Here is a 23,922-nt window from a genome sequence, read left to right on the forward strand (position 1 = left end):
GCCCTCGACCTGAACTCACTCCTTAGGCTCTTGGGCACAAAGGAGGGGTTCGGTCTGAGTGTCGCCCCACTCTGGTCACCGCGAATCAATAAACAGCTCGGGTGCACCGACAGAGCGGTTAACTCGGACACTCTTTTGGCTGACGTTAAGGCAAGTAGCAACGCTGTCTTCCACGACAGTGCTTTCAGGGAGGAGAGCTCAAGAGGCTCAAATGGCCCCGTGACCAAGGCCTCGAGCACCAGCGGCAGGTCCCACTGTGGGGCGGAGGCGTGCACCACCGGGCGCAGCCTCCTGACCCCCTGTAAAAACCGCAACATCAGTGGATGAGAGAAGGCTGACCTGCCGTTGAACCCCTCATGACAGGACGAGATGGCTGCTGCATACACCTTCACTGTGGAATGAGCAAGCCCTCTGTCCACCAGTAACTGTAAGAAGGATAAAATAGAGCCCAACTCACAAGATAGGGGCTCTATTCCCCGCTCCTCACACCAATGCTGGAATCTCAACCACTTCGGCCTGTAACAGGCTGTGGTGGATTCTGCTCTAGCTGCCTGGATAGACTGAATAATGCTGTCAGACATTCCACCCTGTCTCAGCCTGTCCCTCTCAGGAGCCAAGCCTGAAGAGGACGGCCCAGAGTGGGTAACGCCCCGATTGCACCTGCCTCTTGAGACATTGCCCCCCAGAACTGGGGGATCGCCCAGGGCTGGCCCACCTTCATCTGTGTCATTTCTGAGTACCACGGAGCCCCGACGCGATCCGGTGCCACCAGAATGACTGCCAGACGTTCTCGCCTCACTCTCCCCAGGAGAGGGAGAATGAGACGCAGCGGGTGGAAAGGCGTATAGCAGCTTTTTTGGCCATGGCTCGTGTGCAAACGCGTCCACCCCCAAAGGCGGGTCGTCGCTCAGGGCCATGGAAAACCACAGGGCACAGTGGCTGTTGCGCCAGCTGGCGAACAGGTCCACTTCCGCTCTCCCGAACTGGGCCCAGATCTGCTTCACCACCTCCGGGTGAAGCGTCCATTCACCTGGCAGGGGGCCGCCCCTCGACATGAGGTCGGCCCCCCTGTTCTCCAGTCCCGGGATATGGAGGGCTCTCAGAGATAATACCACCTCTGATGCCCATAACCACAGCCTCTCCGCTGTGGCCAACAAGGCGGCGGAGCGGACTCCGCCCTGCCTGTTGATATAAGCCACTGTGGTGCTGTTGTCGCTCCTGACCAATACATGTCTCCCTTGAATTAGGGGCATGAAATGCTGGAGGACTAACACTACCGCCCGTAGCTCTAGGAGGTTGCTGTGTCGTGTTTCTGTTAGAGACCAGCGCCCACCTATAGCCCTCTTCAGGCAGGTCCCTCCCCATCCTGTTCTGGATGCGTCCGTGAACACTGTGATGTAGGAGGTTACCCGCCCCAGTGGAGACCCCCTCCGGAGGCGCCCGGGAGACCCCCAGAACCGGAGGTTGCCCTCCACTGAGGGGGGGATGGTCACCAGCTGCCGTTTGTGCCTCTTGGGATCCAAACGCAGACTGGAAAACCACCTCTGCAGGCGGCGCATATGCAATAACCCCAACGGGACCACAACGTGAGCAGCCGCCATGAGACCCAGAGTCTGCATGACAGCTAAAGCTGTCACTGTTGCCCCCTGTTGCAGCCTGTGCACCGCCCTGAGAAGGGACGCACGCCTGTTCTCTGACAGGGTGGCACGCAGCGCGCCTGCATCGAGCCCCACTCCCAAATACAACGCCTGTTGGTGAGGTATGGGGGTGCTCTTTCGCCAATTGATCGCAAAGCCTAATTTGGTTAGGTGTGTGATCAATTGTGCTGTGCAACACATTGCCTGTTCCCGGGACCCAGCCATGACTATGAGGTCGTCTATGTAAAAGAAAACTCTCATGCCCTGGGCGCGCAGCGGTTGAAGCGCTGTGGCCACACATTTGCTGAATGTGCGTGGGGATAGGGAGTAGCCGAACGGGAGTCTGTTGTAGTCGTAGGCTATCCCTTGAAAGGCAAAACGCAGATATTTCCTGTGCTCTGGCACAATCTCCACATGAAAATATGCGTCTTTCAGGTCGATGGTGGTGAACCAATCGCCCGGCTGCACTAGCCCCATTAACTGTTTGATAGTTAACATGCGAAATTTCCTGCGGCAAATGTGAAGATTCAGGCTGCGCAAATCTAGAATAGGTCTGAATTCCCCTGTCTTCTTGGAAACCAGGAAGTACATGGAATAAAAACCCCTTTCTTTTTGCTGAGGATGCACTACAGACACTGCCTGTTTCTGCACCAAAGCCTGAATCTCTGTTGAGAGGAAACCCATCTCCTCTTGGGATGATAAAATTACCTCTCGCATGCCTCTGAATGGAGGTGGGACGCTGCAAAACTGGAGTGAATAACCCCGTTTCAGCGTCCTGTCCATCCACTCTGACAGTACACAGCTGAGTTTCCATTCCCCATAATATTGAGTTAATGGACAAGCCCTTAGCTGTGGGGCCGCAGCTATAAAGCTGTGATACTCTCTGGTGACCCGTTCCGCCGCAAAATCCCCCGTGAAAGGAAGATTTGCCCATGGAGGGTCGACACAGAAAGGGCCGATTTTTTATTGAGGTCCCTGAACACACCGTCGCACGCTCTTGTGTGAGCGCGCGCTCCACCCTAACGCTGTTCCCATTACCATGGTAACCAGCATTAACCGGAGTTTTTGTTGACGTATTGTGTTCACCTGAGGTCCCTGAACACACCATGGGCTCTTGAGAGAGCACGAGCTCCGCCATAATGCAGCTCTTACCACTACGGTAAACTGTATTATTAGGAGCCTTTATTCTAGGCGTAGTGTGTTCCCTAACCATAATGCGCCGACTAGCAAGTCCCTGCACCCGCATAGCGCTACTATAGCACTTCCTGCGGTGTATCTCTCTCATCTGCGCATGCCCACTAGCTATCTCCTTTACAGGAGAAATAACCGGGGTAGCGAGTGGGGAATATGTACAGTCAACAATGTGTGTGAGTGCAGGATTGTGAAAACACATGACACTCAGACTTGGATACAGATCACCCTTTTCTTTATTAGTTTTCCTAATACAAGGGACCTGGGCATTGAACAGGGAGGAGGTGGGATTCACCCTAGCGTCCTGGGTGGAGAGACCCGATGAGACGCTTCCTCCCTCCGCCAGTCAGCTGCGTTTTGGCGGAGCTCCCCACCCGGCGGTTCTCTGCTGCTGCTGAGACTGCCGTGGCCGGGCAGCCCGCCCCCGTGAGTGCCGGTACGCTGGCCCCACGGGGCTGGTTGAAGAAGCGGAGGGTGCTACCGGCACGGGACTTTCGTACCGGCGTCTCTCCCTCCGTCTCACCGTTGCACTGCGCTCCGCCGCCCGCGGAGGACGCTGTGACACCTGGGGAGAAGCTAGCGGCAACATGCGGCTAAGCTGCAGCCTCTCTTCCTCCAGACGGCTGAAACGCTGGGTGACCGAGGCTATAGACCCAAAGAGCCCTTCCGTGGAAACGGGGGCTCCAAGGAGATCTGCTCGGTCTTTTTTGGGCAGCGCGGTGAGTCCCAGCCACACATGACGAGACGCCACTGTGGCTAAGGACATCACCCGCCCGGCTGCGGTGGCCACTCCATGGATCAGATTATTCATCTGACCTATGCAGCGGTCCGGATAATCCTCCCCGTCCTGAGACGGGAGAGCGGGGGCGTCTGCTCGAGGAGTAATCAAGGAGACGCCCAACACACCCAGATTATTAGCCGCAGCCGCCATCTGTGAACCGAGCCTGAATATTTTATCCAAATATTCTAAGGCTTCCCGGTCCCGCGGCAGCGGGGGCAAAGGTTTCTTCCCCTCCGCCCAACCCGCTGATCGTGGCAACAGATGGGCCGCCAGGCTCTCGTCGAGGGGGGGCACGCCAGCACACACCGTGTCTGATCGGCCCTCCACCCTGATAATGCCCGACATGGATGCTATGGCGGCCTTCGTCCTCAATGGACGCCGCCATGTCGCCTCCACACACTGCCAGATGTCTGGCAACGGGGGCGAGACGAAAGCCGGCTGCGCCGGAAGCACCGGGCCGTAAAACCCCTGCCTAAGGCGGCTTACAGGCCTCGGTGGCAGCGGTGGGGGGAGCGGTAAGCCTACACGCTCCGCTGCCTGGGTCATCACCGCTGGGAAGTCCAGTCGCGCAGACCTGAGTGCTGGGCCCTCCTGGCTGTCGGACCCGGGGGTGTCGGACAAGGAGATGTCGTCATCCTCCGTGAAGTCGACCACGCGGTCCCTCGGAAGGACGAACTCAAACGGCACGTCCTCCAGGTCGTCCATTTCCACCACCTCGAGGTCCACATCCTCTTCCTCTCCGTGCACCTGCGGGCCGAACTTCCTCGAGAAGTACTCCGCACGATGCCGGCGGTTTAGCATCGGGATCGAGCAGCAGGAAACACAGGCCGGTGTCTGGCCTGCTCCCTGCTCAGCGTGATCCTGTCCCAGGCACTGAAAACATTGGCGATGCGGGTCTGCTCCCGCAATCAGTCCAGGGCACGACGGGCAACTGCGATGCTCCAGGAGTGGCTCCATTTTCAACAATATCTCTCTCTACTTCCTTTCTCCCACTTGTACGTCTCGGACTCAGTGCTAGGTTACCACCTCCGCTCGCTGAAGAGTAAAGGATAGTGGTCAGGAGGCGAGGCCTCCTTTTATACGGAAGTGAGATGCGCACGCATTCAGGTAAGCCCGCCCCGGGGCCGGCTACGTCTATAGAAATCTCAGTAGGTGAATGCTTGCATGATAAGGTAGTACCCATAGAGTCCAGTAGAGGGCGGAGCCTGTGAGAGATATAACCCTTGTTATATAAACACAGGCGGAGCCCTCTACTGGACTCTATGGGTACTACCTTATCATGCAAGCATTCACCTACTGAGATTTCTATAGACGTAGCCGGCCCCGGGGCGGGCCTACCTGAATGCGTGCGCATCTCACTTCCCTATAAAAGGAGGCCTTGCCTCCTGACCACCATCCTACACCACTCTTCAGCGAGCGGTATAGGACAGACAGTGCCCCCAAGGTAGAGGGCTCCGCCTGTGTTTATATAACAAGGGTTACAATACGTAACCCGACGTTATATCTCTCACGGGCTCCGCCCTCTACTGGACTCTATGGGTACAGTGGGCGGAGCCCCGATGTATGCACGCACTGTTGTCCAGCACACCGATCCACCTCACTGTCCCTGACCGGCTTTAGCAGCCACTGCGCCTCACTCACCTCTCCCTCGGTTGTAACCGTGGAGAAGTCCGGGCTGCGGCCGATAGAGCACACCCTGACGCCCCCTACGTCCCCCCACTCAGCCACTGACCCTGTGCAGAGTGTGTAGGGACAATAATATGGAGGGCTCTCCCCCTCCTGCCCCCAGGCAGGTGACGGGAGCCCTTCAGCCCTGTAAGGGCCCAGAGCGCATTACATCACCCCGCGACCCTCCAGGGGTCCGGAGAAATGTAAGCGCATTTACGCCCGGGGGGGGGGTCAGATGCCCACTGACCCACAGCCCCCCCCCTCCTCACCAGTCCTGTGTTGCCACAGCAAGCACAGACGATGAGAAAGAGCCAGACATATCCAAGAGATAAAACTTTATGAAGGGGCCTGGCGTTGACCAAGACGCTGCCGTGCATATATCCTCCACACTCACACCGCTGAATAAGGCTGTTGATGCAGCCACAGCTCGTGTGGAGTGCGCACGGACCCCCATGGGACAGGCTCTCCCTGCCTGCTTGTAGGCGTGTGCAATGGTTTCACAAAGCCAGCCTGCCAGGCGTTTCTTGGACAGAGCTTTTCCAGTCACCCCGCCCCCGAAGCACACAAACAACTGTTCAGTGCGTCTCAGGGTAGCTGTGAGCTCTACATAATATGCTAATGCGCGCACCGAGCAGAGGAGGTGTAATTTAGCTTCTCTAGCCCCCCCATGGGGTGGAAGACTAAAACCCCCCAACTGAATAGCCCTCGACCTGAACACACTCCTTAGGCTCTTGGGCACAAAGGAGGGGTTCGGTCTGAGTGTCGCCCCACTCTGGTCACCCCGAATCAATAAACAGCTCGGGTGCACCGACAGAGCGGTTAACTCGGACACTCTTTTGGCTGACGTTAAGGCAAGTAGCCACGCTGTCTTCCACGACAGTGCTTTCAGGGAGGAGAGCTCAAGAGGTTCAAATGGCCCCGTGACCAAAGCCTCGAGCACCAGCGGCAGGTCCCACTGTGGGGCGGAGGCGTGCACCACCGGGCGCAGCCTCCTGACCCCCTGTAAAAACCGCAACATCAGTGGATGAGAGAAGGCTGACTTGCCGTTGAACCCCTCATGACAGGACGAGATGGCTGCTGCATACACCTTCACTGTGGAATGAGCAAGCCCTCTGTCCACCAGTAACTGTAATGGCGCATTTCCACTACACGGTCGGCCTCGGCCACACTCGGTACGGCTCGGTACGGCTTGGCCGCGTTGGGCCTTAACAGGGCCGACTCACTTCATGCTGCGCTTCCATTACAGTTTAGGAACTGGGTAGTAACGCAGTGTAGGCGGAGCCGTGACGTCATCTTCAATGAGAAATCCAGAAACACAACACAGCCGTTAGCTGTGAGCACTCAGAGCTCACAGCTCCTTATATATGTTCAGAAACTCGACAAAAGTTAAACAAGTACACACCACAGACTGCCTGTGTCATGGTGAATACAGTCGCTGCTTAATTTATGTCTGTATAGGCCGTTGTTGTGAGTGTGGACGGTCGGGGCATATACTGCGTTAGCTTAGCCAATCTCCATCTAGAAAAACACGAATTTTAAAAGGTTTTTCGCCTGCCGTCTGTCTGCAGACTTGACAAAGCATTAATTCATGGTTTTTACTAACCGGTATCAGTATGTTGTTACTTCGGCATCATTTTGAAACGTGTATTACAATTAAATCACGGTCAAATATGTCCATCTTGTTGTAGTTCTAGCCCTCTTGCCAGCGCTCCTCTCTCTAGTTTAGCATACTCAGCCCGACTCAGCCCTGTTTGTTGGCCCCGATAGAACCACAATTTTCTAGGGCCAGAAAAGAGGGGAAAAAGTGGCCCCGCGCCGTGCCGCGCCGGAACGAGGCCTAGTGGAAGCACAACCAAAAAAGGGGACGGCACGACACGGCACGCTTAAAGCGAGCTACGCGCTGCAATGGAAATGCGCCATAAGAAGGATAAAATAGAGCCCAACTCACAAGATAGGGGCTCTATTCCCCGCTCCTTACACCAATGCTGGAATCTCAGCCACTTTGGCCTGTAACAGGCTGTGGTGGATTCTGCTCTAGCTGCCTGGATAGACTGAATAACGCTGTCAGACAATCCACCCTGTCTCAGCCTGTCCCTCTCAGGAGCCAAGCCTGAAGAGGACGGCCCAGAGTGGGTAACGCCCCGATTGCACCTGCCTCTTGAGACATCGCCCCCCAGAACTGGGGGATCGCCCAGGGCTGGCCCACCTTCATCTGTGTCATTTCTGAGTACCACGGAGCCCCGACGCGATCCGGTGCCACCAGAATGACTGCCAGACGTTCTCGCCTCACTCTCCCCAGGAGAGGGAGAATGAGACGCAGCGGTGGAAAGGCGTATAGCAGCTTTTTTGGCCATGGCTCGTGTGCAAACGCGTCCACCCCCAAAGGCGGGTCGTCGCTCAGGGCCATGGAAAACCACAGGGCACAGTGGCTGTTGCGCCGGCTGGCGAACAGGTCCACTTCCGCTCTCCCGAACTGGGCCCAGATCTGCTTCACCACCTCCGGGTGAAGCGTCCATTCGCCTGGCAGGGGGCCGCCCCTCGACATGAGGTCGGCCCCCCTGTTCTCCAGTCCCGGGATATGGAGGGCTCTCAGAGATAATACCACCTCTGATGCCCATAACCACAGCCTCTCCGCTGTGGCCAACAAGGCGGCGGAGCGGACTCCGCCCTGCCTGTTGATATAAGCCACTGTGGTGCTGTTGTCGCTCCTGACAAATACATGTCTCCCTTGAATTAGGGGCATGAAATGCTGGAGGACTAACACTACCGCCCGTAGCTCTAGGAGGTTGCTGTGTCGTGTTTCTGTTAGAGACCAGCGCCCACCTATAGCCCTCTTCAGGCAGGTCCCTCCCCATCCTGTTCTGGATGCGTCCGTGAACACTGTGATGTAGGAGGTTACCCGCCCCAGTGGAGACCCCCTCCGGAGGTGCCCGGGAGACCCCCAGAACCGGAGGTTGCCCTCCACTGAGGGGGGGATGGTCACCAGCCGCCGTTTGTGCCTCTTGGGATCCAAACGCAGACTGGAAAACCACCTCTGCAGGCGGCGCATATGCAGTAACCCCAATGGGACCACAACGTGAGCAGCCGCCATGAGACCCAGAGTCTGCATGACAGTTAAAGCTGTCACTGTTGCCCCCTGTCGCAGCCTGTACACCGCCCTGAGAAGGGACGCACGCCTGCTTTCTGACAGGGTGGCACGTAGCGCGTCTGCATCGAGCACCACTCCCAAATACAACGCCTGTTGGTGAGGTATGGGGGTGCTCTTTCCCCAATTGATCGCAAAGCCTAATTTGGTTAGGTGTGTGATCAATTGTGCTGTGCAAAACATTGCCTGTTCCCGGGACCCAGCCATGACTATGAGGTCGTCTATGTAAAAGAAAACTCTCATGCCCTGGGCGCGCAGCGGTTGAAGCGCTGTGGCCACACATTTGCTGAATGTGCGTGGGGATAGGGAATAGCCGAACGGGAGTCTGTTGTACTCGTAGGCTATCCCTTGAAAGGCAAAACGCAGATACTTCCTGTGCTCTGGCACAATCTCCACATGAAAGTATGCGTCTTTCAGGTCGATGGTGGTGAACCAATCGCCCGGCTGCACTAGCCCCATTAACTGTTTGATAGTTAACATGCGAAATTTCCTGCGGCAAATGTGAAGATTCAGGCTGCGCAAATCTAGAATAGGTCTGAATTCCCCTGTCTTCTTGAAAACCAGGAAGTACATGGAATAAAAACCCCTTTCCTTTTGCTGAGGATGCACCACAGACACTGCCTGTTTCTGCACCAAAGCCTGAATCTCTGTTGAGAGGAAACCCATCTCCTCCTGGGATGACAGAATTACCTCTCGCATGCCTCTGAATGGAGGTGGGACGCTGCAAAACTGGAGTGAATAACCCCGTTTCAGCGTCCTGTCCATCCACTCTGACAGTACACAGCTGAGTTTCCATTCCCCATAATATTGAGTTAATGGACAAGCCCTTAGCTGTGGGGCCGCAGCTATAAAGCTGTGATACTCTCTGGTGACCCGTTCCGCCGCAAAATCCCCCGTGAAAGGAAGATTTGCCCATGGAGGGTCGACACAGAAAGGGCCGATTTTTTATTGAGGTCCCTGAACACACCGTCGCGCGCTCTTGTGTGAGCGCGCGCTCCACCCTAACGCTGTTCTCATTACCATGGTAACCAGCATTAACCGGAGTTTTTGTTGACGTAATGTGTTCACCTGAGGTCCCTGAACACACCATGGGCTCCTGAGAGAGCGCGAGCTCCGCCATAATGCAGCTCTTACCACTACGGTAAACTGTATTAATTGGAGCCTTTATTCTAGGCGTAGTGTGTTCCCTAACCATAATGCGCCGACTAGCAAGCCCCTGCACCCGCATAGCGCTACTATAGCACTTCCTGCGGTTTATCTCTCTCATCTGCGCATGCCCACTAGCTATCTCCTTTACAGGAGAAATAACCGGGGTAGCGAGTGGGGAATATGTACAGTCAACAATGTGTGTGAGTGCAGGATTGTGAAAACAAATGACACTCAGACTTGGATACAGATCACCTTTTTCTTTATTAGTTTTCCTAATAAAAGGGACCTGGGCATTGAACAGGGAGGAGGTGGGATTCACCCTAGCGTCCTGGGTGGAGAGACCCGTTGAGACGCTTCCTCCCTCTGCCAGTCAGCTGCGTTTTGGCGGAGCTCCCCACCCGGCGGTTCTCTGCTGCTGCTGAGACTGCCGTGGCCGGGCAGCCCGCCCCCGTGAGTGCCGGTACGCTGGCCCCACGGGGTTGGTTGAAGAAGCGGAGGGTGCTACCGGCACGGGACCTTCGTACCGGCGTCTCTCCCTCCGTCTCACCGTTGCACTGCGCTCCGCCGCCCGCGGAGGACGCTGTGACACCTGGGGAGAAGCTAGCGGCAACATGCGGCTAAGCTGCAGCCTCTCTTCCTCCAGACGGCTGAAACGCTGGGTGACCGAGGCTATAGACCCAAAGAGCCCTTCCGTGGAAACGGGGGCTCCAAGGAGATCTGCTCGGTCCTTTTTGGGCAGCGCGGTGAGTCCCAGCCACACATGACGAGACGCCACTGTGGCTAAGGACATCACTCGCCCGGCTGCGGTGGCCACTCCATGGATCAGATTATTCATCTGACCTATGCAGCGGTCCGGATAATCCTCCCCGTCCTGAGACGGGAGAGCGGGGGCGTCTGCTCGAGGAGTAATCAAGGAGACGCCCAACACACCCAGATTATTAGCCGCAGCCGCCATCTGTGAACCGAGCCTGAACATTTTATCCAAATATTCTAAGGCTTCCCGGTCCCGCGGCAGCGGGGGCAGAGGTTTCTTCCCCTCCGCCCAACCAGCTGATCGTGGCAACAGATGGGCCGCCAGGCTCTCGTCGAGGGGGGGCACGCCAGAACACACCGTGTCTGATCGGCCCTGCACCCTGATAATGCCCGACATGGATGCTATGGCGGCCTTCGTCCTCAATGGACGCCGCCATGTCGCCTCCACACACTGCCAGATGTCTGGCAACGGGGGCGAGACGAAAGCCGGCTGCGCCGGAAGCACCGGGCCGTAAAACCCCTGCCTAAGGCGGCTTACAGGCCTCGGTGGCAGCGGTGGGGGGAGCGGTAAGCCTACACGCTCCGCTGCCTGGGTCATCACCGCTGGGAAGTCCAGTCGCGCAGACCTGAGTGCTGGGCCCTCCTGGCTGTCGGACCCGGGGGTGTCGGACAAGGAAATGTCGTCATCCTCCTCCGCGAAGTCGACCACTCGGTCCCTCGGAAGGACGAATTCAAACGGCACGTCCTCCAGGTCGTCCATTTCCACCACCTCGAGGTCCACATCCTCTTCCTCTCCGTGCACCTGCGGGCCGAACTTCCTTGAGAAGTACTCCGCACGATGCCGGCGGTTTAGCATCGGGATCGAACAGCAGGAAACACAGGCCGGTGTCTGGCCCGCTCCCTGCTCAGCGTGATCCTGTCCCAGGCACTGGAAACATTGGCGATGCGGGTCTGCTCCCGCAATCAGTCCAGGGCACGACGGGCAACTGCGATGCTCCAGGAGTGGCTCCATTTTCACAACAATATCTCTCTCTTTCTCTACTTCCTTTCTCCCACTTGTACGTCTCGGACTCAGTGCTAGGTTACCACCTCCGCTCGCTGAAGAGTAAAGGATGGTGGTCAGGAGGCGAGGCCTCCTTTTATAGGGAAGTGAGATGCGCACGCATTCAGGTAGGCCCGCCCCGGGGCTGGCTACGTCTATAGAAATCTCAGTAGGTGAATGCTTGCATGATAAGGTAGTACCCATAGAGTCCAGTAGAGGGCGGAGCCTGTGAGAGATATAACCTGTATTTGCCTAACTGAATTGGTTTAAAGAGAGAAAACATTTTGACTAAAAGTTGACTAAAATGTAATTTTTCATCGACTAAAAGTAGACTAAAACGTTTTGAGTTTTCGTCGACTAAAACTAGACTAAAACGTTTTGAGTTTTCGTCGACTAAAACTAAACTAAAACTATGAAGGATAGAAATGACTAAAATGTGACTAAAACTAATAACCATTTTCGTCTAAAGACTAAGACTAAGACTAAATCAAAAACAGCTGCCAAAATTAACACTGCACGGAGCCCATCACCGGGGAAGCCTGCGACGGGAGAAGGCGGTCTGCTCGGCCTGCCCTTGGCTCTGGGGTCCCTCCTTAAACAAATAAATAAAAACCTTTTAAATGAAACATTCATCTTAACAGATAATATTTGATCATTTATTTTAAACGTCAGGCCTACAGCATGGCCAGAAACCCCATCTAAAAACAGAGGCTCTGTCCTAATTACCTGATTGCATCCACCTGGGTTACTTGGCTCAACCCAATAACTTTATATAAGTTTACTTTAAACCACACTTAAAATAATAATATAATTATACATATGTAGGCCTACATGTCTACAGTATAGCAACCAATACATGTTTTAAATACATAAACATTAAAATGTGAAAGACACCTTCAATGAATATTTAAAAACTTACACAAAATCAGATTCTTGTAAAAATTAGAGAACATGCATTGTTCCATCTGTCAAGCTAAGATACATATTTAGCTCTTAGCTTGACATGCTCGTCCAGTTAGCATGTATGCTAACTGGACATGCTCGCTCAGTTATCATACATATATATATATATATATATATATATATTATTTATGTATTCCATTCCTTTAAATTGAATATTTAAAATACAAATTAGCTAACTAAAGACAATTACACTGCGCTAAACAGCCAAATCGACAAACAACCGAGAACCTAAATAGTATGTAATTATATCTAAAACCACAAGACGTTAATTACCTGTACTCGGTGCGCCATATTGTCTGTTGTCTGTTCTCTGTAAACCTCCCGTCTCATTAAATATCCTTGCGTGAGCGTCTCACGTGTTGGGCGCGCTCTCTGACCATATTTGGAAGTACAACTTCCTACAACTTCCTACAGGTTCAACCTCCACTGGCCGCGGCCGCAGCTGGACCCTTCTCAAAGATGTTGGAAATTGGTCTGTGCGCAAAGCATTGTGGGGCTTTTAACACCGCCGAGGATACACATGTGCATCCTCGAAATTCCCCGCAACGAAGGACTCAGTCCTCGGTAGAATTCCAAAGATCCTGTACATTGGAACAGTCCTTCGGTGGGATTCGATGACGTAGCATTCTTGAAATAGTGGCTCTGAAGGATCCTTCCTTGAGAAACACCCCTGAAATGAGAGAGGAGATTACCAAAGTAAAACAGGAAATGACAGAAAACAAAATGGTTAGCAGACGCGGACTTGACAATATTAACTTAACCGAGAAATAATACTAATACAAATAAACAAGGATAAAAAAACGAACAAATCTGACGAGACACAACAATAATAATAATATATCATTACTTTAATTCAACATATTCCCAGGAAGGCCATTTAACCCCCATAACATCATAACGAATGGAGTAAGTAACATCATCTCGTCTGTGCTCTTCGGACATCGCTTTGAGTACAGCGATCAGAGCTTCCGCAGGATTCTGGACTTGGACAATGAGGCTATTAGGTTAGCTGGCGTACCTCAGACTCAGGTAATTTCTCCTCTACTTTAACTAAACTGTGCTGTAGACCTATAACTAATTATCTGAGAGTTTGTCCCATCAACAGCTGTATGATGCCTTCCCTGGTGTGCTGAAGTACCTGCCAGGACCTCACCAGACTGTGTTAAAGAACTACACGGAGATCTTGGCTTTCCTGAGAAGTAGTGAAGCACCAGGAAGAGTGGAACCCAGAGGACCCTCGTGATTTTATCGATGTTTACCTGGGAGAGATGGAGAAGGTAAGATATTTGCACATATTTAGTATTTTAGTACAGTATATTACATAAACATGAATGGAAAAATGTATTCCATGGTGTTTTCTGATGAGAGTATCAGACAGACTTCTTTCTGCGGATTGATAGGACTGCACATCATCCTAAATTCAGAGCTTCCTTGAGTATTCAGATTTGAGTATTCAACCAAGCCGTGTAATAATATCAATGCAATGTTGTTGAATCTTTGCCAGAAAAAGGAGGATCCCCAGGCTGGCTTCAACATCGAAAGCCTGCTGGTTTGCACCCTGGACCTGATAGAGGCCGGTACAGAAACATCAGCCACCACTTTACGCTGGGCCCTGATGTACATGATGCACTACCCAGAGATACAGGGTTAGTATCTGTCTGAATCACATAGGCATTTAGAGTATTCTCACAGAGATTACAGAGTTTTTTGTGCTGTTTAAGGTTATAATGTCCAATGACTGCCTCCTCACTCAGAGAAAGTCCAGGCAGAGATAGACTCAGTGATCGGACAGTCTCGTCAGCCCACCATGGCCGACAAGCCCAACATGCCTTACACTGAAGCTGTCATCCATGAAGTTCAAAGGATGGGAAATATCGTTCCCCTTGGAGTCCCAAAAATGGCCAGTAAAGACGCTACAGTGGGAGGATACTCAATACCCAAAGTAAAGAACTATTTACCAGACTCGCCCATATATTATAGGTTGAGTTTTGTCCATTATCTTTACACAACGTGACATTTCATGCTTATTTCTCCAGGGAACAACTATTACTACAATCCTTACGACTGTGCTGTTTGATAAGAATGAGTGGGAAACTCCGGATACCTTCAATCCGGAGCATTTCTTGGATACGGAGGGGACATTTCGCCTTCTTACCGTTTTCAGCAGGTTTGCTTGATATTCCTCCACTAGCTTACAGACAAATTGCTACTAACATATTTCCTGCTATCAAGATTAGAGTTTAAAATCTGTTGCCTATTGTTTCCCGACAGGTAAACGTGTGTGTATAGGGGAGCACCTGGCCAGAATGGAGCTGTTCCTTATGTTCACAGTTCTCCTCCAGCACTTCACCATCTCCCCTGTGCCTGGAGAGATGCCCAGCTTGGACGGTGTGCTGGGTTTCACCAATTCCCCCCAGCAGTTCAGGATGCTAGCTGCGCCTCGCTGATTTGCTCCTATTCCACCTCAGGGTCACAAAACAGTCTTAAGTCCACGTTCGCTGCCAAAAAACTAAATCAGATCACATTTCTGACTCAAAACTTAAAACTAGTTTGACATGAAATAAATCAATATATAGTTTTTAGTTTTAAGGCCATTCACTCCCATCATCACCCACAGAGATCATTTCACACATTTATACATGCACGTACTCATGTGTATACTCACACATTTAGTAGCTTTGTAGGACTTTAAGATAAAAAATAACCGATTGCTAATGTAACAGTGAAATTACACATGCTAGGTTTGCTAGTAATATTTTCACTTAGCATGAAGATCTTTTAACTAATTAACTAACAATCTACTGTTTCACAATACTTGCCTGATACAGTTTTGATTTATCACTACACTGACAAGCTTTTTATCTACTTGAACTTAGATAATTTAACGACATGGTCATTATGACATTCATGACCTGTCTATTAAGTGTTGCATAATGTTATGCAACACAATATTGCAAATATTTTCCTGCAGCAACAGGATATCAGATGTATTATATTTTCCTATATCCATTAGCTGGTTAAGTATTAGTTAAGCATGATTTTTTGACAAAATAAATCATAGAACCTATACACACAACTTTAAACCTCACTCACATGCCAACTTGAGTGAGATAACATTTCTAAATAAATGCCTACATACATTAACATGCTTTTAATTTGGTATACATAAACTTGTGAAATTATACTTAAAAATCTGTAAAATGTTTTATTCTGTTCAATAAAGGATTTTAGTTGTACCCAAGAGTTTGCCTTTTACATAGTTTTAAAACATTAAGAGAAGTCAGGATTTTGTTGGAAATGGTTGTGTGGAGTCAGCTTAAATAACTTGACCCAAAGCCGGTTTGTTTGCAAAATATTGTAAGAAGTGTGACGTATCTCCTTATCTTTAGAATCATTGACTAACTTTCAGGAATCCATTGACATTTTTCTTTTGAAATCAGGTCTTTATCTGAATTCATCTGAACTCAAAGAGTCTTATCTGCCCAAGAAGACCTTTATCCCAACTGCACTCTATATTTAGGCTTGACTCTATTTACACTATGAACATTCAATCTCAGTATAAGGTTACTGCAGGACAGTGAAGGTTTTGCACTTTATGAATTTACGTTTATGTTGCTCATGAGTGTTTTCTGTCATAATACCATGTGTAATATGATGGCAATCTCAAGAGCAACGCAAATGATGTATTCAAGTAAAAACAAATATATTGCTTTCATATGAGAAAAGCTGGTCCACCTTAAAAGTCAGCTCACCTTAAGCTGCTGTTGTGTTGCTGCTAGCTTCGGGGCTAACCAGGGCCTGTGTAGAGGCATGTGGTCTCAAGGTATTATTAATATAGTAATACTAGTGAAATAAATATCTTAAACAAACTCCTAAAAAAGGGTCAATCAAAAAAGATGATTGACCCTGATGACAAATAACTATGCCAACATCTGACATAATGTTTAGGTACAAAAACCTTTATACAAACTTTGTGAATGATTGATGGGTACCATTACCATTACAAAACCGGTGTTTCATAAGAAAAAAGGAATGTCATAGCTGGGACCGTTCTCCTGCTGCTGACCTAGATCTCTTCAACATGTGGCTCTATCATTTTTTGCTGGGTTCTGACCTCAAGGGGTTTTTCCTGTTTACTTTTATTTTGTTATCATTATAGGAGAGTTCGTCAAACACACGAATCCTCCAAATTATTCTCCAGGACCATTGGCTCTCCTAATTGTAGGGAGTTTTTATTTGTGTCAAATTATTATTATTATTATTGTTATTATTATTATTATTATTTTTACAGCCATCGCAATCTTGTTTTTTGGAACTAGAATTGACACGAGAGGGTGGAGCTGGGTACAACCAAACCCTAGTTTCATAAACACACTGTTGATGGTTAAATGTGCAGCAATACAATGCCTAATGAGGCATCACAATAGCAGTTTTAAGCAAACCAAAATATTACATTGACACCTTGCTAATAGAAGATAAACTACGTTAAATATGTTAACTAAGCGAATTAATGTATAAAACCCAAAACAGACACTTTTCTAAACTGGGTTACTCCCCTAGTGACCCAGGTACTGTCTGCACCTGTTCCTGCTGGTAGTTACTCATTTACATGCAACTGCGCAAAGAATTAGTTAGATGCCTTTTACCCACTGCACTTTATAATTTGGCTTCACTTTATTTAAACCATGACCATCCAGTATCAGTATAAGGTCAATGAAAGACAGTGGAAGATTTGAAAGGTGTGTTATCTGATTGCTTAGCAGATATGTTTTCTCATGAGTTATTACCATCAAATTATAATGGCGTGCTAAGACTTTAATAATGTGACATTAGGTGCAATCATTTATACTATGACAGATATCTTGTTTACCAAGTAAAGTAGGTGTGTCTGTTGCCTGTATGGTCCACTATCTCGATGAACTTTGAGCACTGCCTGACGAATAGTTTTTTCCAGTTTTGATAGTAGTTTTTAGTGCAGGGGAGTGCAGCTTGGCTTCTTGCAAGGCTTGGACCTTTCTCATGCTGTTGGTTTAACTCTCCTTAAGGATGTGGCTTTATAATGTTTTGTCGGCTTTGGACTTCAAGGGGCTGTTCCTGTTTCTTTTCATTTTTATCATAATAGCCGATTTCCTAAAACACAGGAATCCTCCAAATTATCCTCCGGGACCAATGGCTCTTCCAATTGTGGGGAGTTTCTTCAGTGTGGACAGTAAACATCCACATATGTATTTTACCAAGGTAAAGTTGTGAGATCTATTATATGGTTTAGTCTGATGTAGCCTTTTATTTTGAATTTACAATAGGGTTAAGATCTTTCACATCGGGGTTTGTGGGCACTGTCAATGCAGTAGAAGAAGTTGAAAGCCATTTTAATCATCTCGGTTAGTCCACTTGAAGGTTGTTTATTTGCGCTCTCCAGGAGATGTGAAACTAATGGCTGATACTGACTTCTGGTGTTCAAATTGTAGACATGGATGAAAAAGTATTGTCTTTGTACATCTGGTAGCCATTTTTTTCCCCGATGCATAGGTTTAAGCTATGAACAACTTATACAACTTAAAGGGGAATGTATGTGGTAGTGTTTTTGGTATCATCAGTGTTCACTCCTTGATTTACAGCTGGCTGATGTTTATGGGAGTGTGTTCAGCGTCCGCCTCGGCGGTAACACGATGGTGTTTGTGTCTGGGTACAAGATGGTGAAGGAAGCCTTAGTGTCCCAAGCCGACAACTTTGTGGATCGACCTCACAATGAATTGGATAACAGGTTTTACTCCGGAAACAAAAGTGCATAATTCTCTTTCTTTCTCTTATCTCATAGTCTTCAGGAATAACCTCCCTTCGACCTTTAACTCAAATCTCTGCTTAGGCTTGCATCTAGGCGGTCTGTTTGTAAGCAATGGTGAAACATGGAAGAGACAGCGACGATTTGCCTTGTCTACCCTACGTACCTTTGGCGTGGGAAAAAACACCATGGAGCAGAGTATCTGTGAGGAGATCCGACACCTGCAGGAGGAGATAGAGAAGGAGAAAGGTGTACACAAAGACACAGATTCAGCTCATTATTAGCAGCTCTTTCGGAGTATAGCGTTGTCTAAACAGTGGATCCTCTCCTACAGGTCAACCTTTCAGCCCAGCAGGCCTCCTCAACAACGCTGTGTCCAACATCATTTGCCAGCTGGTGATGGGTAAACGCTTTGACTACAGCGACCACAACTTCCAGATTATGCTGAATTATTTGTCTGAAATTCTAATGGTGGAGGGCTCTGTATGGGGTACGGTAAGTCAGTCATTTTAATGTCGTTTAATCATTGTCAGATCATTTCTTTTTTTTAAGGATTCTTGAAGTCAATCCTTGTTAACCGTCTGAGCAGCCCATGTCTGTGCCCAAATATGTTCACATAAGGGTAAATATTATGTGGATGTATCTAATTTACAATTTGTTTCTACTGTAGCTGTATGAGTCGTTCCCCACACTGATGAAGCACTTGCCAGGTCCTCACAACAAAATGTTCAGTAATTTTGACGCCATCCGAGACTTCCTCAGTCTGGAGATAAAGAACCACAAGAAGGACCTGGACCGCAGTGACCCCCGGGACTATATTGACACTTTCCTTATTGAAATGGAAAAAGTAAGTTAAAAACTGCACTTAAAAACACTTTGGAGCCCTTCATGTATATTTAGCATCCACTCACTACAGTATCTTCTTTGCATCTCTGAATAGAACAAGGATTCAGACCTTGGCTTCACAGAGACTAATCTGGCTATGTGCTCTCTGGATCTGTTCCTGGCTGGAACAGAGACCACCTCCACCACGTTACAGTGGGCTTTGGTTTATCTCATCAAATACCCTGATATCCAGGGTAGGTGACATGCTAGCACCACACTGAGCTAACTGTAAACACAGCAAGAAAACAACATAACTTGACATTTATTTTTACTTATAGAGAAAGTGAAGGCAGAGATAGACAGAGTGATCGGACACAACAGACAGCCCAGTATGGCAGACAGACCCAACCTGCCCTACACTGAAGCCGTCATCCACGAGATCATGAGGATGGGAAACATTGTTCCTTTAAATGGACTCAGAATGGCTGCCAAGGATACAACACTGGCTAATTACTTCATTCCCAAGGTTTGTGCAGCCCACAATCATATTTAGTCTGAAAAGGATTGTATCTAAAATGTGGGTGTTGTTGTCAATGGTTGGTTATGAATCTTGTTTTTTAGGGTACGACCTTGATGCCAATCCTGACCTCTGTGCTGTTCGACAAGACTGAATGGGAGACCCCAGACACCTTCAACCCTGGACACTTCCTGGATGCTGAGGGAAAGTTTGTGAAGAGAGAAGCTCTCATGGCTTTCTCTGCAGGTAATCAACATTCACCTGAATCATAACATGAACTAGAACATACGTTTTATCCTTAGATGTTACACTTTCATGTGAGTATACGTTTGTGCACTCTTCAGGGAAACGTGCGTGTCTCGGAGAAGGCCTCGCCAAGATGGAGCTATTCCTGTTTTTCGTTGGTTTACTGCAGAAGTTCTCCTTCTCTGTTCCTGATGGAGTAGAGTTGAGTACAGAAGGAGTTACTGGAGTGACACGAGTACCACACCCCTTCAAGGTTTATGCCAAGGCTCGCTGAATCATACAACATCTCACTGAATCATTTGAATAAACAACGAATGTTTCCTCATCCACTGAGGGCTTGGTGTTCTTTGCCTTTACAATGATGTGTGATAAAGTTGTTTTTACATTGAATACACAAATTAAAAGACATTTCCCTTTGTCGTCATAATGTGTAATAAATTCATTAAGGTACTATCTGTAAATTGTATGTCATGTATAAGTAAAAAAAACTGTAATGATCTGATTTCTATCCATCTTAATACATTTGTTATTAAAAAATATGTTTTGATTTGTTTCACACACCTGGTGTAAGTCTTTGCTTAAAACACAAAAGAACATACACTCATCTTCTTTTTCTTCTGCTTCTCCTTCTTATTACACCAATTAAGTGTCCTCAGAATATTCCTTTAGCAATAAACATCTACAGTACAAGGAAAACAGGCATCCAGCCACACCACAAGCTTGAGAAACATAAGGCACAGTGCTTAGACTTAAGAATCCCTTCCACTTCTATGAGGGCAACCAACACACAACCTGACCTTAAATGGCCACCTGGCTGATTTCCAGAAAAACAAAATTCAACATGCACAATTCCTTATATATATATTGTCTTTAACTCATTCCCCAACAATATAAATGAAATATATGATTCGTTTTTGAAAATACTCTTTGCTAGATCAAATTTAACAATGGAAGTGTCCATCGTTTTTTGTGATAAAAATGTAATTTATGTTAAAAAAATATACACTGTAATAAAAACTAGGTTTACATTTTGCTAATGCTTTTTTTTCTAGGACAAATGTAAATGAAACTTTTTTTCATTAATGTTTATTAATTTTAATCTGTCATATAATAATCAAAGCCCTGAAGGAAATAAAGCAATTTAACAGCAATTGAAACACAAGAACCACACATCCGAAAGTATTTGGCTGTGAAATATATAGAGATGATGAAACATCCATATAAATGACATACAGTAGAACAGATATAAACACAAAGCAAATAAAAACAATTAACAGTCACTATTCATAAAATACAGTATATCTGAAAAATATATTGATGAAGTTCTTCTAATGCATTCCACTCACTCTCATCCATTATTAGCTCCAAGGCTCTCTGAGCAGAATATCTTTTGGCCATTTTGCTGGTAGATAATTGTAGTTCTGCACTATACACTGTAATGTGAGGTTATGTCTCTGTTTAGTCCCTCCTCCGGCGTGCAGGTGCGAGGGGGACAGTGCGAGAAAATGTAAAATGTTTATACATATCTGGAAGATCTAAAATGTTTATAATGTTCTAGGATAGTTTTGTGTACACACTACAAAGGGTAAAGATCAAGGGAAAACAGGATCAAACAGCTTTTGTGTGTGTGTGTGTGTGTGTGTGTGTGTGTGTGTGTGTGTGTGTGTGTGTGTGTGTGTGTGTGTGTGTGTCTGTGTGTGTGTGTGTGTGTGTTTAGTTTGTGTATTTCTGTGTGTGTGTCTTTAGTTTGTGTATTTCTGTGTGTGTGTCTTTAGTTTGTGTATTTCTGTGTGTTTTTCTCTGTCTGTCTGTCCTGGTATTGTATCCGGGTCAGATTGACCCGAACCTCTTATGAAGGATATAAATGCGTGTGGGCATTTTTTCATAAGTGGAAAAAAATAAAAACAATTCCACATGTCCTTCAAAATAAATAAGCCCCGGCCATTGAGTTTCAGGTTGAACGAAAATATCCTTATATTTTTTTGTATTCATTGAAAATGGAAATCGGGTCAATTTGACCCGAACACCACACAAGGGTTAAGATTTCCATCTCCATATCTACACTGTACCACAACAAAAGAGAGAGGGTTGAGCTCAGTTCAACCAAACACTGAACAATAAAAAAAATTGGGGCGACCAAATTGTTCAATTTAACTTATGTGAAGAGTTAAAATGTAAGGACAAAAACTCAGACAACACACAAACTGGACAACAACGTAGTAGTGACAAGTTAATCAGATGGTAGCCTCAATCTTGTCCTGCTTTATCATCTATTTCACTGTAAATAAATAGGACCTAATTTACTAAATTAATATCATGCTGTATGAAAAATACTTGAAACTGTATTGAGACTAAGACAGTGAGTCTGTTGCCTAAGACAATCAATGTATGAGAACCAAAAAGCACACCTTTCTAAATAGACTACAAGTTTGCCTGTGTCTGACAGCACAACAGAAAGAGTGAACTTGGGTTTTGATCATGCTGACGTGGTTTGTGCTGTCTGCACCTGCACCTGGCTGGTGGTTACTCATTTACATGCAACTGCACTATGAATCAATTAGATGCCTTTTACCCACTGCACTTTATATTTTTGGCAAAACTCTATTTACACTATGAACATGCAATCTCAATGTAAGGTTGATGAAAATCAGTGGAGGTTATACAATGTGTATTAACATTGCTTAGCTGATGTTATATTATTATTATTATATGACTTTGGCATGATAATACTTACATTATTACTACTTGGGATCATCATTTGTGTGATGAGAGAGATATTTGCCAAGGAAAAGGTAGTTGCGTCAGTAACCTGTGTTGTTATGCAAGTCCATGATCACGATGACCTTTGAGCCAACTGCAGAGTCTGAATTACTGATTTGTTTTTCGGGTTATCTGTCCTGTAATGATAGAAGTGTGTAGTGTAGGAAAGTGTGCCTTCTTGGAAAACTTGAACCTTTCAACTGCTGCTGGTTTAACTCTCTCTAATAATGTAGCTTTGTTGCTGGGTTTTGACCTAAAGGGTCTGTTCCTGTTTATTTTTATTTGTTATCATAATAGCCGACTTCATCAAAAACAGGAATCCTCCAAATTATCCTCCAGGACCAATGGCTCTTCCGATTGTGGGGAATTTCTTCAGTTTGGACAGTAAACATCCACACGTATATTTTACCAAGGTAAACATGTATGAAGGTATGTTTTCATTTGTGAACAAGGGTAATTATTGGATTATTGTAACTCTTTATTATCAGGGTGTACCAAAAAGTCCTGGAGGATAAGCAGCCATAAGAAAATCATAAAATCACCATCACCAATCAATAATACAATTTGTATTCATATCATACTTGATGTCTGCAAACCTTTTTTACACATATTGGTGCACATATCATAAACCACAAATATCAACAAAAGAGGCAAAGTCAAAACAAGGTGCATTTTAATTATTTATTTAGGTGCAAAACGCTCTAAGGTCTCATTCAACCCTAATAGTCCGCTTCTCTGGTGCGCACCAGACGACAGTTTGTTACATTGTTTCATTTTTCAGAAGGTTCGGTTTGTGTTCACACGGGCAAAACTCAAACGGAATATAAACTTTAAACACAAGTCATGTGCACATTTACTACGCCACTGAACATACTTACATTTAAATGTGTACTGCCTGGATTCAGCCATTTTCCGCCAAAGATGTCAATATGGGCCCGTTCTCATTTCATCAAATGTCCCTCCTCGACTCCCCTCCTCGACTCCTATCCTCGAGACTTATGAGCCCACAGGAGATGCGAGCGGAGGAGCCGAGGAGGGGAGGAGGGGAGGAGTCGAGGAGGGACATTTGATGAAATGAGAACGGGCCAATGGCTGCGTTTCACTTCTCTTATTTTTCATTTCCTCGCTCCTCGGTCTCGGTCTCACCGGAAGTTGATTTGTCTGCGCCATCTTGAGTAGCGTCCCAATGGCCTTATTTTTGCCGGAGGAGCGAGGAGCGAGGAGCGATAATGGAGGAGCTATAATCGAGGAACCACCAGACCATCCTTCGATGAAATCCTCAGACACTCGCCCCGCCCCCTTACTGTGTATCGCTCACTGATTGGACGATGCAGCGCATGCACTGATCTGATGCTTCTTGACATGAGAGCAGTTTCCCAGCGGAGTGAAGAAAACACATGAAACTCACGAGAGTCACTCCTCAGTTTATACTGTGTTTTGTTTCAATTAATGTATCATTTAGT

At 47.6% G+C, this 23,922-nt stretch overlaps 1 protein-coding gene and 1 pseudogene across 2 annotated transcripts; both read left to right on the forward strand.

The window, feature by feature from the left end:
* LOC117495393 overlaps positions 1-15,565 on the forward strand; it is a 39,886-nt pseudogene extending 24,321 nt beyond the window's left edge.
* Positions 15,566-17,310: 1,745 nt separating this feature from the next.
* Positions 17,311-20,259, forward strand: LOC117495387 (cytochrome P450 2J5-like). 2 transcript variants are annotated; one of them, XM_034146603.1, is made up of 9 exons: positions 17,311-17,567; positions 17,948-18,113; positions 18,196-18,360; positions 18,446-18,606; positions 18,782-18,958; positions 19,052-19,190; positions 19,275-19,462; positions 19,558-19,699; positions 19,798-20,259. In XM_034146603.1, exons 1-9 carry the CDS (start codon positions 17,376-17,378, stop codon positions 19,971-19,973), a joined length of 1,506 nt encoding a protein of 501 aa, XP_034002494.1. In that variant the 5' UTR covers positions 17,311-17,375; the 3' UTR covers positions 19,974-20,259. The 2 variants fall into 2 exon arrangements, with proteins under 2 accessions (XP_034002494.1, XP_034002496.1); XM_034146605.1 differs by having other exon boundaries at positions 18,208-18,360.
* The last annotated feature ends 3,663 nt before the right edge of the window (positions 20,260-23,922 follow it).

This window comes from Trematomus bernacchii, unplaced genomic scaffold, assembly GCF_902827165.1.
Source record: "Trematomus bernacchii unplaced genomic scaffold, fTreBer1.1, whole genome shotgun sequence".
NCBI classification, from domain to species: domain Eukaryota; kingdom Metazoa; phylum Chordata; class Actinopteri; order Perciformes; family Nototheniidae; genus Trematomus; species Trematomus bernacchii.